At 31.3% G+C, this 20,587-nt stretch overlaps 1 protein-coding gene across 14 annotated transcripts in view; it reads right to left on the reverse strand.

The window, feature by feature from the left end:
* The window catches only part of LOC131853076 (coiled-coil domain-containing protein AGAP005037), a 275,367-nt gene that overhangs the window by 154,254 nt on the left and 100,526 nt on the right, over positions 1 to 20,587 (reverse strand). For 10 of the 14 annotated variants that reach the window (XR_009357971.1, XR_009357972.1, XM_059203879.1 and 7 more), the window contains exon 3: positions 6,752 to 6,787. Coding sequence is in view for 12 of the 14 variants with exons in the window: in XM_059203879.1 (XP_059059862.1) it covers positions 6,752 to 6,787 (36 nt within the window). In the remaining 2 variants the exon portion in view is untranslated. Of the gene's footprint in view, positions 1 to 6,751; positions 6,788 to 13,274; positions 13,665 to 20,587 lie in introns of all 14 variants that reach the window. The other 4 variants (XM_059203882.1, XM_059203883.1, XM_059203885.1 and 1 more) reach the window with 3 other exon arrangements.

Here is a 20,587-nt window from a genome sequence, read left to right on the forward strand (position 1 = left end):
GATTTATTTAAAATACTAAAATTACAATATATATTATCAATACATGTTGCCGTAGTGGATGTAATCCTAGTAGGTTCAAAGAAAATATGATCCAGATCAAAACTTTTAAAAAGGTTTCTAATTTTATTACTTATAGGACTATCAACAAGAAGATCTATATTGAAATCCCCACATACCAAAATAAATTTGTTACTTTTGAATGCTAACTTCAGTACATCTTCCATGGTAGACTCAAATTTTTCATAGTCTGAGTTAGGAGGCCTATACACACATATAATTATGTGTTTCTCTAGTTCTACACATGATAATTCTATAATGCATTCATTTGAAAGTGCTACAATATCTTTACGTTCTTTCCCTTTAATGTTATTTTTTAATAAAATAATTGAACCACCTCTAATTGAAATTTGCCGAGTAAATGTACTCAATATTTCATAATTTGGTAACTGAAATACCATATTGGACTGTTTTAACCAATGTTCTGTGAGGCATACAATGTCAATATTAAATTTACTTATAAATAATTCTATCTCTAATTCTTTGCCAAGAAAGCCTTGAATATTTTGATGTACTAAATTTAGTTGTGATGGCTTTCTCTTTGTCTGTAACTTAAGTTTAAAGATTCTTGCACAGAAACATTAGTAAAACTACTAAAAACTGTGCAGTCAGAATAAGTACCCGTTATACTACTTATAACAGGATTGTGTATATTATAAGCTAACAAAGTAGCTATATGTCTTTTATCAAAATGTGACAAATACAAAGTATTTTTAGTCAATGTAAATTTTTTTACAAATTTATTTGTATCAAAACAATGAATGTTGTCATTATAACAGCTCATGTTATATATATGAGTGTTAAGTTTAAAGATATAATTATTTCTATTCTTTGATAATGATTTTGAGTATGGAAATGTACAAATTACAAATTTTTTAATTCTCATATTTGAGACAGATTCAAATAAGTTCATCAAATCATTTTGAGTGATACCTAAACTATTTCCAATGAATAACACAATAGTTGTGTATTCAGTATAACTATTTTGATTTTTTAACATTCTATCAACTATATAATTAAATGGGGCATTCGGCATACAATTGTTTTGGATATGTTCACTCAAACAGTTATTCATGAGCGATCCTAGATTTATTCCTATACTATCTGAATATATTACAGTGTTATTCTTACATGTGTGGTGACTACTAACAACATTGGGTAGTATATTTGTTTGTTCCGGAGTGACAATGGATGTTGATGAAGGTGATGTGTAATTGCCCGACATAGTGTTGCAGTCTGCATGTTGCTGTGACAGTTGTTCTGATGTTCCACTTTCACTTTTTGAGTTAAATTCAAGCAATTCCTTCATCACAACATTATGTTTTGATATTTGAAACTGAGCATGTGAGTACTTGTCACTAATAGCATCCAATGTTGTTTCCAGTTCTTTTATATGCAATAATAACCTTGTAGTATTTGTATCAAACTGTAATTTATGGGTCCAGAACTGATTTTCATAATATTCTAATTGTTTTTCAAAATTAAATTCTTTTTCTTTTACTAATTTTGATAAGGCAGTTTGATTAAGTTTGAAAGATTTTCTTAATCTTTTAATTTGTCTGCTTATTTTTCTATAGTTCTTACTATTGTAATTAGTTAGAGGGTGCTTTACTCGCTTCTGTTGTACAAAAGGCTTCTGTGTGTCGGAGATGGAGTGGACAGGGTCAGGCTCATCACATACACTTTGTTCGATCAACTCGGCATATAATGTCATAGTCTTTTCTGTTTCTTGGTCTCCCATTTTTGTGGTCAATGTGTTAATTTTATTATATGCTTCTGACAATTCACATTCTAATTCATGAATGCGGTTGAGTGCACAGTCATGAGCATTCCGGCACTGGTCAAAGGAGTCGACAAGAAACTGCAGTTGATCCCGTTCTTTTTGTACATTTTGAAATTTACAGTCTAATTCAGCCAAGTTTTGCTTTAATATAGTATTTTTATGTACTATATTTGATATTTCTACCTCCCCCTCATCCCGTTCCTGAATTAATTTGTCACATAGTTCCTTCTTGTCTTTTAACTCCTGTAAAGCCTTCTTCAATTTCACATCCAAGTCCTTACTGCGAGTGACCATTTTTACTGGAAACATAGTAAAGATAAAACAGATGAGTATTGAAAATATACAATTTAGTAAGGCTGATTAGGGAGTTAATATATAAGATTACTTGACAATTTAATAAATTATAAAACAATTTTGTAGTTGTGTATTATTTTATATTTATGTATTAATTATTAATTAAGAAAATATACTAGAAATTGTCAGGGAGTACAGTAAAGACAAAATAAACGAATCGTTAGTACTATTATGTAGGTAGTTAGGAGTGTATTCATTCTAAAGGAATATACAATTGAATTAAATAATGACAAAATAGTAAAACGCTTAATATTATTAATAAGTTACGGATGAAATATTATTAATTACTACTAATCAACTTTTTTTTTATTTCCAAGCCCACTAAAATACACTAACTCACATCTACCCCCTACTAGTGGTAAAACCACGAAGTTGCCAACACTTATTTAACGGCCACTACGCGATTTCTTAGGAAATCCAACGTATACAACTCCAAATAGGTTGAAGCGTACTGAAATAGCTGTATTTACATGATTGGAACATTGAATCGGCTGGCACGCTGGGCATTCAACCCTTTCGAATTGATTAATGCATCGTTTTTTTCGTACCTTTATAATACGTACGTACGTAGATTTAGAAACGAATGTTTTGTACACTAGAACACTTACTTTGACGGCCCCGGTGGTTTAGCGGTTTAACACACCGCTTTACTACCAATACTCGCGGGTTCGATTCCTTACGCGATGCAAATATTTGTATTCATGAATATGATTGTTTGTATCTGGGTGTTTTTATGTATATATGATTGTTTGTATCTGGGTGTTTTTATGTATGTATATTATATATGTGTTCACAAAAAAAATGTATTTGTTTGTGTTTAGATTAGTTGTCTAGTACCCATAAGACAAGCTCTGCTTACCATTTGGACTTGATGGCGCTGTGTTAATTGTCCAGGGTTATTTATTATTATTATTTGTTCTAATTATTCCGGCCTAAGGACTTATAGTAAGTACGTGCATATTACTGCGGAGGAATTATACCACAATATTCACAATAAGCACAATACGTGTTGGCGCCATTCTTGTCGTAAATTATGTTTTCTGACGTCAATTTCGTATAGGAACGTTATATACTTATGAAATTATAGTATAAAATTATCATATAAGATTTCCGGACCCTAAACATGTCTAATAATTTTCTCTTTTAGTGTCCATATACGAAATAATATCATCGATGATTTAGCCGTTTAACACACCGCTATACTTACTTCTAATTAATTGCAATATCGATTCCTCGCTCTATAATAATAACAATATATTTTAATTATCTTACATGCTAGTTATATATATAAAATATGTAAATATGAAGGCGTGTCTATATTTTTTTGTTTTTCTGTTTTTTTTTCTATACAACAGTTGCTACATAACGAAAGAGTTACGCTACATGAAACTAAAAAACGAAAACGCTACATAACATCGTAATTCTCAGGAATGACAAAATATAAAACACCACAGCTATTCGTTGACGATGTACTGTTGGATTACCACGGGTACAGTTGCCACTTCAGTCATAGTTAATTAAATTCAAATTAAAAAAATCCTTTATTTATATAGGACACTTTAGTCGCTTATAGATAGTCGCGGTAGATTAAAAAATGTAATGACTATTAAAAAGTGCTTCAATGTAAGTTTATTTGAATAAATGATTTTCTATTCTATTCTATTCTATTATGAACGTAAGATTTTTTTATTAAAACGTTTTTCCTAGCGACCATTTCCTAAAAAGAAGTATGTAATTTGTTATAGTATACACACGCTACATACATTATATCATGCTGTATACCTATATGTATATGATAATTATAGATAGTATTATAGAACAGTTTACAACAACGAAACCTGCAGTAGACACAAGACTCGTGTTGCAGGAACTTCAGCGAAAACTTTAACTTAGACGGTGTTTAGTTCTACTAACTGGATATGTACGACGTCAAGAACATAAATGGTAATGATATATATATCAAGAAAAATATAGGAATGTAATCTATGTAAATTTTTAGAGCTCAATTTGTATAGATTTTTTTTTATAATTAACATAAATTTCTAAAATAAAATTAGTCTATCCAAGTTATATAACGTTCGCTATCTGCAAGTGAAAGTCACGTGAAAATCGGTGCAGCTATTTCTTATTAGCAAGAACAAAGAAACAGAAAAACAGACTGCGAAATTTATAAACTAATTTTTGATGTAAATACCTATGTACTTTCACATGCATTCTTATACATGGACAGAGTTCTAAAAATGTCACAGATAATTTTGTACAAATTCTACCATGGTATATGGCTCTGAAAGTACATGCATACACGGCATATATATTTATATATATATATATATGCCGTGTATGCATGTACTTTCAGAGGCGCTACTTAAAAGCTTCTAATAAATTAGATCCATTAAGGGTTTGTGGATTAGTATTATTAACTCACGCCTTTTTAACCTTTACTTTGGGAACAGTTACTCTGATTTCAAAGCGGCAAATGGGTTGTGGCCTCCTTTTATCTCAGATTAGATGTCAAAGACATTTTAAATGCGCGCAATGTTGCGGTAATCATCAGCTGTTTATTGACTTGTGTTAATCCTTTGTGCAAGTTAATTTTACTATACACCTGCCTATGTTTAAGATTAAAGTAAAGTTTTCTTTACAAATTACAGCAGTTAGATCAGTTCTTTCGACTGAAGCATTGACCAAGACGAGTGTAGTAGTGGTTGCAAATATTTTATAAATATGAATAAAGCATTTATTAAAATGTCTTCAATAATCTTTTGGATTTTGCTTAAACTCATATATTGCATATATAATATAAAAAAATATCCTATATTTGGTAGTGTAACGCTTCCGAGTTTTCTATCAAATCTTTAGTAGGTCTGAGTAGGTCGTGAGCTATTTTCATACCCCAAGGTAAAAATGGAGGCTCTACTCTGAAATTATTTATAGAGCAAACCGTTTAGAGGGTGTACTAGTAAAGAAGAATATGATGTATAAAGAATAGATAGAAACTTTCTTGTTTTTCTACATTAAAACTGTCACACAGCTCGAGCGGGGTTAAAAGAAAACACAGAATTATTTATTGGTACACCGCAATTATAAAGAAATACAATATACTACGATATCTCTTTAAAATCACTGACACAGTTTGTTGTGTCAGCCGAAAGCCTTAGGCGACTGAACTTTTCCACTTAAAAAGTGCTCGCTCGAAATTGAACTAGTTTGAAAAACATTGTTTTATTGGAATTAGAGTGCGCACATCCTCCATTTCTATTTTTGATATACCTAGCTATGTTCTACAGATTTTTAACAATTAACAATTCTAAACAAGATGTTTAGAATTACACGTTACTTTTTTTTTTAATTATTAATGAAAAAGAACAAGAACAAGAAGACTATAATAATTGTTAAAGATTCAACCTAGCAATCACATTAAGTAAAGCACTACACAAATCCACTGGACCATAGAATCCTTACTTTATTACTTACTAAAGCTTCACAATTGCACTTCTGAGGACAAAGAACATTGTCAAAGCATTTAGTCTTTGCGGAGTCTAAACGATTGCTACTTAAAATCCAATTTCATAGAGTTACATGGACAAAGCAATCAAATCGAAACACTTATCCCAGCTTTGAGCTGCAGAGTCGAGTTGATCTTCAGTTCTATAAAGTGCATACCACAAGAGTCGCCGTTGCAATATTCCGATTAAATAAAAATATTTCCGCATTTAAAAGCCTCTCCAGGAATTTATCAGTCAGAAAATAAAATTCCCCTTACAGGTCTCAAAAAGACATATTAAATGCGCAAGTTGGGCAATCTTTTGAAGTTACGTTATATTCAGAAATATACCACTTTCTGTTAAAATACAAAAATATTTCATATTTAAACTTTCACGTTCATTACAAATAAAAATTAAAAGTAAATACAGTAGTAATATTTCTGTTTGTATTGGTAAACCAATTGGAAATTTATAGAAACCTATATTATTAGTGAGTAAAATAAAATGTGATTTACACAAATATCGCTGTGGGATGTAGTTTGTATAATAAGAAATGCTTAAGAAAATGGCTTTGTAAACGGCGTCGAATACGTATTTCATTATTCTTATTAGCAATAAAGAAATTATATTTTAATGTATTACATATTGTTTATTAATTAATTCTATTATACGCATTGGTGGAAATAAAAAAAATAGTCCATCACGATGAAGCATACTACTGTTCCATAACAGCGTAATAATATTTACGTAATATTGTGATCCGATTGAATGTAAAAACGACAATAAATTATATTTACACCTAATATATCCACAGAAAATAATCGTAATAGACATTTATCTATTGTTATAAATAATATTGCATTGACGATATAAATATTTACAATTTTAACATATATATATATACTAGTGAACATCGCCAGCTGCGCCCACATGCGTTTCTTTTTTTTTTGTTATGTAATTACACCTTTCAAAAAGTGTATGAACAAGTCTGTGAAATGGATCCTCATAACAAAACACTTATTTTAAAATACCCTGTTTCGTTAAAGTCAATAAATTATTTCTGGTGACTTACCATCGATTCTGGAACCATCGCCATGCCAGTCTTCTTCTGGAACAAAGGGTCATAGTATTAATAAAAATTCGTGGCCAATATTATATTTAAACTGGATGACTTTTATGACAAGACATCAGGTCATCTCGTAATACTATCGTACCCCTAATGCTTTACTACTCTGGTAAGGTAAGGTACCATGCATACTCTGTCATTTGACTTTCAACGTAAACATAGCATACGAAACAAATTACTCAGTAGCTGAAATTTATGAAAATGTATCATGATAAGGACGACTCTATACAAAGTTTGCCGTTTTATAAATACCTACTTCCTGGGACGCCTATTTCAATTTAAAATATCGCGATAATGTTTGTTCTGTATTCTGAACACTTATAAGTAAATGTAAGTTGTATCACATGTTCGCGTAAATATAATACTGGCCATCAAGAAAAATCGTATGGCTATTTAAATTTAGAAAACGAATTCAATTTAAAATTAGAACAGTAACAAAAAGGACGCTCTTTAATAAATCTACACTCTGGAGTAATATATACTACACATTGGGACGTTCCTGGACAAATGTGAGTGAATTTAGCGTCATTTTACTGTACTTTGGAGTGTTAGGAATGTAGAAGACGTTAGTCCTAAACCAAAATGCACTTCACTGTCCTGCTACAACATTTATTTTTATTTCAGATAATACAGATAACTTTCTATTGTATTTTTATCTTAGTACGAATAGTTATAGAGAACTATAGGCAGTACCAATGAAATATTTCTGAAATAAATAATTTATATGAAACTGAAGCTCGATAACTAATTAGTTTTAGTTAATTATTATTAGCAGATACGTACAAATATCTAGCATTCAGAGTAATTTACCCATATCTAAAAATTTTGAGCACAGTCTCGGTGTTATGTGTTCGAATTCAACAATTCATATAATTACTTCTTACATTTCATATAATTAATATACGAATCAACACTGTGATTGTAATTACCCATTCCTACTATAGTGCCGTACGCTATTATTGCAAAGTAGACACACAGAGAACAATGAAGGGAGGTGTTGCGAGATTATCCTGCATAATACGATGACATGTAATTTAACATGATACTATATTCAGGTTCAGTAACAGTAGATACAAGTATATAAATAATTATAAGTAATAATATATAAATATAATGCTTAATAAACGATTTAAGATATAACTTTTTGTCTACTCTACATAATAGCATAATTGTTTAAAACATAACTATATTAACCGCTAAGACAACTCCTTTTGCTGTGGCTCCGCAATTCCAGAACACGTCCATTACCATCTCTAAGAGCATTGGGATTCTCGGTGTCGACATCTCTATCACAGTTGAGTACCGTAGTCACCTCGAAGAAAAGGTCAAGCTGGCGTCCAAGAAGCTCGGTGTGCTGAATAGAGCGAGGCGGTACTTCACTGCGAACCAGAGACTTCTATTGTATAAGTCGCAAGTTCGGCCGCACATGGAGTACTGCTCTCATCTTTGGGCAGGAGCACCTGGATACCAGCTCGGTCCTTTTGACTCGGTTCAGAGACGTGCTATGAGAATTGTCGATGATCCCAATCTCTCTAACGGTATCGAACCACTTAGCTTGAGGCGAGACTTCGCATCGCTTTGTGTGTTATACCGAATATACAACGGACTGTGTTCTGATGAATTGTTTGACATGATGCCTACGGGTACCTTTTACCATCGCACCGCTCGCCATCGACAGGGAATTCATCCCCACACGCTGGAAACTAAGTGGTCTCGGACAGTGCGGTTTCAGAGGAGCTTCCTCCCGCGTACACTTAGATTGTGGAATGAACTACCTGCCGAGGTTTTCTCGAGAGACTACAGCATGGAGGTTTTCAGGAAGGGTATATTAAGGTTTCTTAAGGGTCGGCAACGCGTATGTGACACCCCTGGTGTTTCAGGCGTCCATAGGCTACGGTAACCGTTTACCATCACATGGGCCGTATGCTTGTTTGCTACCTAAGTGGTATAAAAAAAATAAAATAAAAAAAAACAATAACAATATTAAAACCTAAAAACAAAAACATTAATACAAGATTATAAATTTAAAATTATATCAGTTATATAAAACTACTGTCGAATACTAACAAATAAACATTAAATAAACCGATTTCGAGAAAACAATAAAAAAAAAACAGACACTAGGCTGTACACTAAAAACAAACATCAACTGGTATAAAGTGCTATAACTTGCCATTTTATGTCCTTTTTATTACCATAAACGGGCTTATACGCATAAAAAAGTCACAAGAGATTAAATAGGTGGCCGTAACACTCTGTACTGATGCTATTGTATCAGCTTATGTAGATACCTGCCACTTGCCGCTTAGACAATATGCTTATAATAATAATGCAGACCATTCACACTGCGCCATATTGTCCCAAAATGAGCAGAGCTTGTACACTTGTACAGACCTACTAAATGTAGATACTTAAATAGATTATATACATAACAAGCAGATATACACGGAAGTATGTATGTAATATTAGTCCAGTCTATCTGTAATATTAGTATATAAGTTTGAAGTTAACTTTTTTTATTTTTACAATTCACACAGCGCCATCTAGCATTAAGCTCAGCGTAGGTTAGCTTATGTTATAGTCAGTAGACTAATGATAGAATATTTAATAAATTTCTTTAAAATGCACATGTATAAAGATTACATAGAGAACACCCAGATCAATACAAACAATAGTAATCATCTATACACATAAATAAAATTGTGTGTCTGTTTGTAATATTGAAATAAACGTTTTTTACTACATGCATATGAATATAAATGCGGTACATACACCAAAATAATATTTTTTACAATTTTTGTCTGTCTGTCAGTTTGTTCCGGCTAATCTTTGAATTGGCTGGGTTGATTTTGACGGGACATTTATTGGTAGGTAGCTGATGTAATAAGGAGTAACTTAGACTACTTTGATTTATAGTTATATTCCACGCGTTAGTTATGACATATTTGTACTGCAAACCCGCGACAATCGGTAGTGAGACGATGTGCTAAACCACGAGACCACTGTCATTGTTTCTGATGATAGTATCATACTGTGTAAGATATATAACTTAATAGGGTACAACATTGTAGTCCTCAGAAATAAAACAAACTAGTGTTGCCCCAATCGTGATATAATGATGTGAGATTTCTGTTATTATGTACCTACTTTGGATTATTATTAATAGGGATATTATTGGAATTTGTCGATTAGCAGCGATTATAATTAGCGGATTTCTGACTATACTATCAAGTCTTCCAACTGAACTTAATTTTTGGATTGCAAGATAAGCTATCTTTACACGCACGATCCTTCTCGAGCGAATCGGCTTTGACACAGGAAATAATGATTATATAAATGTAGACAAATGGAACAACAAAAAATGGTGCGTCCTTTTTAAACAATTAAGTATCATTGCAAAATGGTGGAGTTCCGACTATGGAGACATGATTATATAATGACTAGCTGTGCCCACGGTTTCACCCACGTTAAATTTCATTAAAAAAATATAGCCTATATGTCATTCTGATACATAAGCTATATTACTGTAAAGTTACAACAAAATTCGTTCAGGAGTTTTTGCGTAAAAGAGTAATAAACATACTTACACACTTTCGCGTTAATAATATTATCAAGATTAAGATTAATCATTTATAATTCACAAAAATGTCTTTATAAAATAAAATCTGTGGAAAATAAATACAATTTTAAAAGAAAGTGATATGTCATGTTTCACATGTTCGAAATACGTGAACACAAAAAAGAGATAAATGCAATCACTCACGGTTGCGCCCGCTAGCTGTCCCGCAATAGTTCGCGAGTGACAGAACGTGTCGTATAAAAGCTATAGGGAAATTCAATATATACCAAGCCAATAGGTAGTTCTATTTGAATACTAGACACGTAATAAATTTCCCAAAGAAGAAAATTGTAAATTCAAATATTTATTTTTCTAAGTATACTCTTACAGGCAATCATATTAAAAGTCAATATTAAATACAAATAATTTATATCTTTACAATTTTTAGAATAAAGTTATTTCTTAGCATAATATACGATTTCTAGTTTACACATTACATACATTTATTGGTTTTGTTCCGTATTGCTAACTTCCTTAGTCTAAACAGGTTGTATCACCGGCTTGCTTACTAGAGCGCTTACTTGCTTGGCAATACTGGCCACAAATAAAAACATGTGGCCGCTTAAATTTCGAATATAGAAAAAAAAACAATTGAAAATAAGAACTGAAATAAAAAGGACGCTCCGTATTTTTAACTATATAAAGCAAAAAAAATATTTATTTAATTATATTCCAATATAATTGGTTTTATGAAAATATACACTCTAGAGTGCGAGGCCACGAAATTGTACTACACATCGGGACGTTCCTGAGCAAAGGTAAGTAAGTTTAGTGTTACATTACTTACTTTGTTCGTAACTCGTTTCTTACTCGTTTTTTCGGAGTGTGGAAGACAATCTTCCCGGGTGAAATCGTATTTCTCTTTCTTTTTCCATATATACATTATTTGCTTTTCAATATATACAGTCCACTCTCTATTTTTATTTATTACTTTATACGGATTCGTAACCCAACAGGTATACTATTTAGTACATTCTATGTTTATTACCGTTTTGTTGCAGTTATTCGTTAAACTACTTAGTCAGATCAAAATAATATGATAAGTTCAAAATATATATTTAGAGTTTTCTCTTTGTTTCCTGGTGACAGTGCTTCAGACTTGGTACACAATTTTACAACTGAAGCTTATTTGTCATTAATCACGGGAACTATAAGGGCTTGTGTATGTATATCCTAAGATATAAGGCATGACCAGATAAAAAAAATCTGTTATTCCATCTATCTTCTAACATATAATAAACGCACAGACTTATAATAAGCATAATAATAACTCTACCTATATCAGAATAACATTTTTAAAAGCAAACCAATCTAATAAAAAATGTAACGAATGATTTCTGTATCACAGTTCATTGAAGCGAACGAATTCGGAAAATTTGATTCGGTTGTCGATAAGTTAAACATAATAAGGACTATTTAAATACTAGTCTTGGAAAATATATAAAATGCCTGGCTTTCATAACGAGCCATCGAGGCAATCTATCATTACAATCTGGGAACAATAGATGCATACATTAGGGGCGCTAAATACAATTAATTCCTCTATTGTTTACCCCAATACAATACAATACTTTATTTTGCCAATGCTGTTATATTATTAACCAAGAGAAAACTATGCGGCATTAAGCTAGCCTTTAGTATACTCAACTATTATATAAATCTGTATATATAATCTATACATATAAATAAAATTGGAGTGACTGTTTGTAATACTTAAATAACCGTTTTTTACTATATACTATACTGTCTGGTTGTCGGTCAGTTTAGTTTGCGGCTAATCTCTGAAATGGCTGGACCGATTTTGACGGGACTTTTTTTGGCAAGTAGCTAATGTAATAAGAATTTTAGGCTACTTTTATTTAGGAGCAAATTTTTTTAGAAAAATAAAATTAAATTCCACGCGGACAAGTCGCGGGAACAGCTAGTAAGCAATATAACTGATCGCTATCTGACTATTGAAGATATATGAGAAAAATGGTGGAATTTGTAACGTAAAAGAATCCAAAAGTTAGAATTATTGTCTATTTCAGAGCGTTTATATTTGCTAAGCTGATTAAAGCATTTACAGATGTGGGTACGATATTTATTTGATTCCACTCGAATTATAAATAAAAAAGTTATAACATTACATATTTCCTCTAATTATTACGTATGAAAATCATTGAGATAAAACAAAAAAATATTCATTTTACATTTCATTTCACACCTTACGATTACATACATATGTGGAGCTTTTCAATAAATATATATTTTAATTTTGCTATAACTTTTATTAGGAAAAATATTGTTAGACTTAAATCTAAAATGCTAAAAGTAAACTATGCAGATTATTCCAATAAAAGTATTGGGATTTATTTTATAAAACTATTGCCATTATTTTTTATTCTAAACATTTTAAAATGTATTTACTATGTCATTAGATAATACTTAAACTTCATTCATTAAATTCGTACTCAAGGCATCGTTGGTATAACAATTTGGCACCCGACTTACTTGTCATGGGCGAGAGTTCGAGTCTTCGTCGCTATATTATTTGTATCCATGAGTATGGCTGTTTGTATTCGTCTAGGTATTTTCAATATGCATTATGTTCCTCATCAGTTGTTCAGTTCCCCTAGTACAAGCTCTGTTATTACAAAATTATTTAGGGTTTGATAGCTGAGTGGTTGTGTGTTATTATTATTACTAAAATAAATAAAAAAATCCTAGCAATATTTTATAAACAATTAAAAAATATTATAGAAAATGAAACTGATATAGGTATTATAAATAATCCGGCCAGCATGCTTCACAACATCAACTAACTACTATATACCATTTTGCAGCGTAACACTATCGACAATCACTTACCATTGTCTCTTCCTTTTCGTTTCTTCTTACCACTGGAGCTTGATGACTTGCCGGATTTTTCCGACTTGTCTTTACTTTTCCATCGGCTTAACATTGTTGTACTAGTCCTTACTTCATAAGCAACACACACTTCGACCCTCGATCTGCCATCGAACTTTGACTACGTTTGAACATCTTGTCGGCAACCAAACTCAATGCACTATTAACGTTTTATATCTTTGTATGAAAAACAGTTCAATATAGATCAATTTATAAAATCTACGGTATATTTATTTACGGTATATAATCACTATTTGTAGGTTCTTTAGGACACTTATCATTACAGTTAGATATGTATGCGTATTTCAATTCCGGTTTAACTTAAGTTTGGTAGTAGTGGTGCGGAAGCAACTGTAAAGAAAATGTGGAAAGTCATGTATCTAGATACACTAGAGCCCCTTTATAAAGCCACCAATGTGCCAAACCATTCGTACTAATCATAATCTTAGAAAATAAGCAACACTAACTAACTATAACATGAAACGTCATACATAGAATAATAACTGTGATATGTACATTCATTACACATGGGAAATGTGTAATGAATGTACATGTCTTTTATAAAAAATATTTTTTATTGATATTTTTATATTGCATATAATTAATTAAAATAGATTATAATAAAAGACATGACACCATAAACAAAGTTATTATATCTATTCGAACTTTGCTATAAATATTTTTATATGCAAACTAGACTTTGCACTCCAATTACTTCATTTAAGCGGTTGGTCAATATAGACGGAGCCGTAATAAAGGGATTCCACTGTAATTTAATTGAACGTTTATAACACAAGATATATATATATATCTATGTCTGATAAATGTTTAAATATCTGTAACCTGTTTAATAACTGTAGAGAAAATGTAGTGATGGAACATAAGTGTAACATATGTCGCCATGTTCTAAATCGAAGCATAATGCTTTATACGTTATTTTCGTAAACAGATGCAGCTTGTAGAGACTGGTCTACTACGATCACTGTGACTGATTGATTTTGTTACTCAACTAACAATAAATAAATTAGTCTACCCGCCCATTAGATTCTTACATGTAATTATTGTAGGATTACAGTTTTTTTTATAATAACAGCCTATGAGCCTATATCTGAGTCTAATAGTGTTACTTTTTCATGCTACGTATATTTACAGTCACAAACAATTTGTTAAATGTTCCTCTTTATAAGGAGTCATCAAAAATTACGTCGCACCAACTATAGTAATTTTAAAACCTCTGTTCTCTATAATTGTTGGTTATATTCTGATAGTAACATTTTGTTTTTTATACTAATATTAAAATGTGTTATCACAAAATCTAAGAATCCAAGGCCCATCCCTGGATTCTTAGATTTTGTGATAACACGTGGGACCGTAGATTTCCCGATTTCTTACACGATTTTGTGATTCCTCCATTCCCTTGAAATACAATGTCACACTTCATCAACGTTCACCCACTTAATACGTTACAGTAATTTAAAAATGCCCCGTAATAACAACTTCTATTTACAGTTGTCTTTATAGAAAGCTTAGATGAGCTAAATATAGGTACGACAAAACATAGATTAGATACTAGAAATAAATAATCGAATTGTAAAGACGTAATTAATTATTCAAAGGTATTCTTTGAACAGCCTGTTTAAACATTCACGAATGTCAACCGAAACGGGACTCGATGTTTTAAGTTTCTAAAAACACGAATAAGATCTAATTAATTTTCTCAACGAATTTAAATGGCGCAAAGAATAAGAAATCATCTCTGGCGGGGAATTTTTGATTGTAATATTTTTTGAGGTTAGCAGATGAAACTTGTTTTTACCTGATTTTTTCTATGTTTACCAGTTTGAAAATAAAACAACAGTATTTATTTTGTTCTGGTAATTATAATATTTATAATTTATAAAGAACTAATTTTTTAAATTATAAGATATTAATATAATTTGGAAAGAACTTATTTTAAATACACAACGTAAAAAAATCTAAAACCAAATAAATTAAATATTTTATCTTATACAACTATAAAAAAGTCATTTGTTAGTAGGTAGCTATAAAAGTATTTTTTATAAGCAATAGACATAATGAAACCATAAGACAACATAAACAGATGTGGTCATGAAATATATAGATGTTTGTGTTTTACTAGATATCGAACCCGCTACAAATAGGAAGCAGTGCGTTAAAACTGCTAGAAACAGATTTGTATCGAATAAAGGCAGTGTTATACGAGACTATTGTTCTAATATATATCTCCAGTAGCCACCTTATACTTAGCTATGAACTGAATCAGCGCTTTTAGTGTTAGCATCGTGAAAAGAATCCAATCATCAATTTTCTTTTGTGGGCTTTTCTTGCATTAATGGCCCTTTAATGTCTATTCGCCGGTAATTTATCTTCACGACGCAAGTCTTAGCGAACAAAAGTCTATAAAATGTAAACAAGCTTAATATTCACAATTTGTTTAGATATTATTGGTAAGATTGAATGAAAAATAAGTTAAAATCTAAAACCCTACTGCAATATTATAATTTTCTGAGAATATTTGGTATTAGATTACCAATTATAAGATGATTAAATACCTAGAAAACAAATGATAACTTTGCATACACATATTTTTGAAATGAGCCATTGTTTTGTATTTATTACTTTATGGCCTTTAGAAGATATTTGAGAAAATGGATCCCAAAAGGGATTCTTAAAATTGAATCAAACGAAAATTAATCCAATCAGATTTAAACAATAATAACTGTGTAAAAAATAATATTTCTAACTGGCCAATTGATAAAAAACACAAAACCGAAATTGACAGACAGCGGTAGATTCACGCCCTGCCAGGAATTTATTGAATTCAAATATGCAACGCGAATTGTGGGCATGTCACACGTCGGCTTACAACGACGTCGACATTCAACAATGACTTTGACTACCACATCTGACGTCAGGTATTACTTTTATACTGGCATGCTTTTCATGTATTCTATACTAACTCTGCTTATCACGTTTTGAACATTTAATAATGCCTGACTACCACATGTGACTTCTTATATTACTTTCATACAGGTATACTTTTCTTCTCTTTTATACTAACTATGCTCCCCACGACGACAACATTTAAGAATGCCTCTAACTGCCAAATCTGACCTCTTGTATTACTGTCATACTGTCATTACTGGTATACTTTTCATTTATTCTATTATAATTCATACTTATTCGTAAAAGGCAATAAACAGATCAAAAACGGATTGGATTACATTTTAATTAACAACGTATAACTTTCCTAACTTAGTGTTAGAAACGTCATAGTTTCTATTTGACTATTGGAAATTAAGCTCACTGCAAGCTTAAATCTACACCGTCTTCTCATAATTAGAACAGTCCTGTTATAGTTGACTTTATAATATCAACATCGTAAGGTAAACGTCGAATGCATACAGCAGAGGCGTCTACGAACGTCTGTTAAGTAAATATATTTCTAATCTATCCATAGCTCGCTTCTATATTATTGGAATAGAATTAATTAAAATAAGCTTCATTAATAAATTTAAAACCACACAATTCGGAAAGGACGTATGTCATTATGGGACAAGAAACTTGGATGGTTGGTTCAGGGGTTTTATAATCCTACATGATTATGATTTTATTTTAATACAAACTACCAAACAATACAAAACTATTGATTTTAAGATATTGTCTTATAATTAGCATCAATTTATAAAAAAGTATTGTGATACTAGAATATTATAATAGGCAACCGTTTGATTCGTTTATTTCAATAATAAAAGTTATTTCCTGTCTTATTACGATAAACATTCAAATGATCATATTTGATTGCTGTAGTATTATTATCAGCCATATTATTAAAGTTATCCTATATCATTTATACATATAACGTTAATGCACACAACACAAAAGGTAGTCATTTGACGGACTTAACAACTTCCGGGAGTTTTCCACCAGTCAACCATGAATAATGCAGAGAAAATTATTTGCGATATAAGTATAATAAATTGGTGTTAACATAAAATCGTGAGATAACGGAAAAGTATATAATTAACATTTACTAACATATGAACAGAAAATATATAAATATAACAATACAGACAAAACAAACTAATACATGGTACACATAATAATACACATCATTAATTTCGAAATTCGCCAAAAGTGCAAGTTTAAAATATTGGCAAGTCGACTTTGGTGCGTTATCTTTAAAGTTAAATTCCGAAAAATTTTTGAGTTATTCATAATTTAGCGATATAAAATAAAGCCAATAGCAGTGTTCGCACTTCCAAGTGTTGAATATATGTGCCAAACACACCTACGTGTACGGAAAAACAAAGTCTGCATTTCCTTGCTTAGTCGACACTAGGGATGCTCGATAGACATCGATATTTTCGCATAGATCGCATTTTTTTTAACTTATGTGTATAACATACTATAAAATTAAAGTAATTCTATAGTATATTATACATATCTTTACTTCATATAATGAAAACGGGTTCGAGTGCAAAGATCACTCCAAACCTGCGGCTGAACTTATGTAGCGGAAGTCCATGTCCTCCATAACTGATACGACTTCAGTCTGAAGGCACTGCTAGGGGTTACTCGGTATTTTACATTGATCACAAATATTTAATTATATCGAAACGTCCATGTTAAGTTACAGATAATATTGACAAATAATATATTCGTAATTTATTTTGATACGTAAAACATAAAAACAAATCCTAAAAGCTAAATAACTGAAACTCGGGCCAAACAACTTTGATGTTTTCCGACATCGACGTTGCGCATTCGGCATTTATCATATTTCGATATATATATATTAATGTCGACATCGATGTCAACATTTTTCTAATATTGATTCCCTAGTCGGCACCCTCGCTGCACGAGGCAAGAGGCATCCCCTCTAGTCACGAATGACATGAATATAAGTACTAACTGACCCGGCCGTGCCGTGCCGGTGGCTCATTAGTTCCAACATCGAGGTCAATAAAAACTATCCTAGCTTATAATTTGTATTAAATTACACATCAAGCCAAACAAAAACTAGCAAAGTAGTGTCGGGATAAATTTAGTGATGCGGGTTTTTTTACATCTAAAATATAATAGTAAATTCCCAATGACTACGGGAAAGTTACATTCGTCTCTTATTTATTACAAAAAAAATATTAGTCGTTGGGAATAATAGACTTAATGCTGATATCGTACCACGACTAGTTGACTACTTGTGCCCGTCGTTAGCACACAATCTCATACATTTTTATACTCTTCATAATTCTTTTATCCGTCCTTATTAATATTCAATATCTTTAAAAATCCAATCCCTGTCATAATGTACCTAATATACTACTCAGTCTTTTACGAAGCCAAAGTAATCGAAAAATATTTGTTATTCTGTATAATAAAGCCTCAATTGAGACACTTGATACTTCCGAACACAGATTTAGACTACGAACTTGTAAATTTCAAGCGCCTGTTAAGATCTATGACAAAGACTATTAAGGACTTGTTTCAAGTTGTTTCAATGATCTTTGCATTTATTTCCTTATTGTTCATATATACTAATATATGAAATTAGTCTTGAATGTTTTTAGTTTCATGTAATAGGTTGGTTGTAGCTTCTAATGAATAATTTTCGAATACGTTCCACTGCAATTGATTTTGTTAATCATCATAACACGTAAGGCTAATTATACGAATAAGTCCTAAAAATTGAAAATATATAACAACTAAAGACTTTATTACATAATATAGATAAAAAGAAAGATGATAAGATAATAAACAAAGTGGTCTTCTCTTTTTTAATGTAAAGACTTGAAAAAATCAGTTTTTTTTTCGGACTACTCTAATGCTGTTGTACGCAGCTGGATTTTACAGCTTCACCGTACGTTAGGGGGCGAGTGCAGATGGCACACCAAACCCGCGGAAGGACTTATGGAGCGGCTGAATGCCAGCTCCTACCTAACGGACACGACTTTAGTCTGAGGGCACCACTAGGGGTTCGAACCTCGGCTCAGGTCGTCGTAATTTCCATCCTCGTTTGAATCGGATGGGGGATCGATCCGAGGGGGTAGGGGATCTATTGGAGTAGACATAAAAAAAATCAGTGTAACATTTTTTTAAACAGATTCGGTAACTTTACAATTTTTGCAACCGTGATAAGTTAGTCACTCGTCGCACAAATTATAAAGACATCGTTATGTTTTCAAGAATACAAAATTTACTCTATTTTAAATTTCACACGGTCGAAATTTTGTAGCATGGCTAATAAGAAAATAAAAAGCTATTTTATTCTTCCGTACCAATTTTACGGTTGAATATTTTAGAAACAAAAAACTAACACCACGTCCTTACGAGTGCATTAAGCTGTTGACTTTGTAACGCAAGATATATTAAATATTAAGACTTCATTGTGGGCAACATTTTGCGGATAAAAGTTCACACCTGCTACTTATGACTTAGCATAATTACTAGATTATAAGCAAAAGTATATTCAAATTGAGGAGGCTTTACTTTTGGAGTAAAACAAAATGTCATACAAGGAGGTAAATTTATATGTTTAAAGGATTTTATATGTTAGTAGCTATTCGCCTCAGCTTCGCAAGGGTATACATATATTATGTATGCAAACCTTCCTCTTGAAACATTCTATCTATTAAAAAAGAACCGCTTCAAAATCCGTCGCGTAGTTTTAAAGATTTAAGCTTACATAGGGACAGACAAACAGCAACAGCGACTTTGATTGATACTATGGAATAATGATTTATAAATTTTGTAATAAATTTTTTTTCTGTAATAATCTATTGTTATTCGCTTTGTACTAGATGCATTTTAATTATCTCCGTATTTTTCCGCACAAAACTCTCGATAACGATACTCGATCTTCATGCATTTTTTTTTAATTAATTTAAATTTTTTTTCTGTGAGATAATAAACTTAAAAGTTTGTTGTAAGTAAAAGTAAGTTTGTAATGATATATTAAACTTACGGATATATTAATTTTAGTTATTTTTAATACACAATAAAATGTTAAAATGTAATGAATGAAAACAGCAATAGCCGTTAGAGCCTAACATACAAATGTTAGTCCCATGATGATCTGCTCTCGACTGATCTAGGTTTTATTATGGAAATTATAATAAAATAGAATCATACAATAGGGACCTAAGATACAATTAGGACCTAACGGTTAGACAGATTTTAATTTTATTAATATTTTATGTGGTCATTCTTCAAGATTATACTAGATTAATACAAAGCACACTTGTTATTATAAT

This window comes from Achroia grisella, unplaced genomic scaffold (assembly GCF_030625045.1).
Source record: "Achroia grisella isolate CSIRO2021 unplaced genomic scaffold, CSIRO_AGI_Agris_v1 utg874, whole genome shotgun sequence".
Lineage (NCBI taxonomy): Eukaryota > Metazoa > Arthropoda > Insecta > Lepidoptera > Pyralidae > Achroia > Achroia grisella.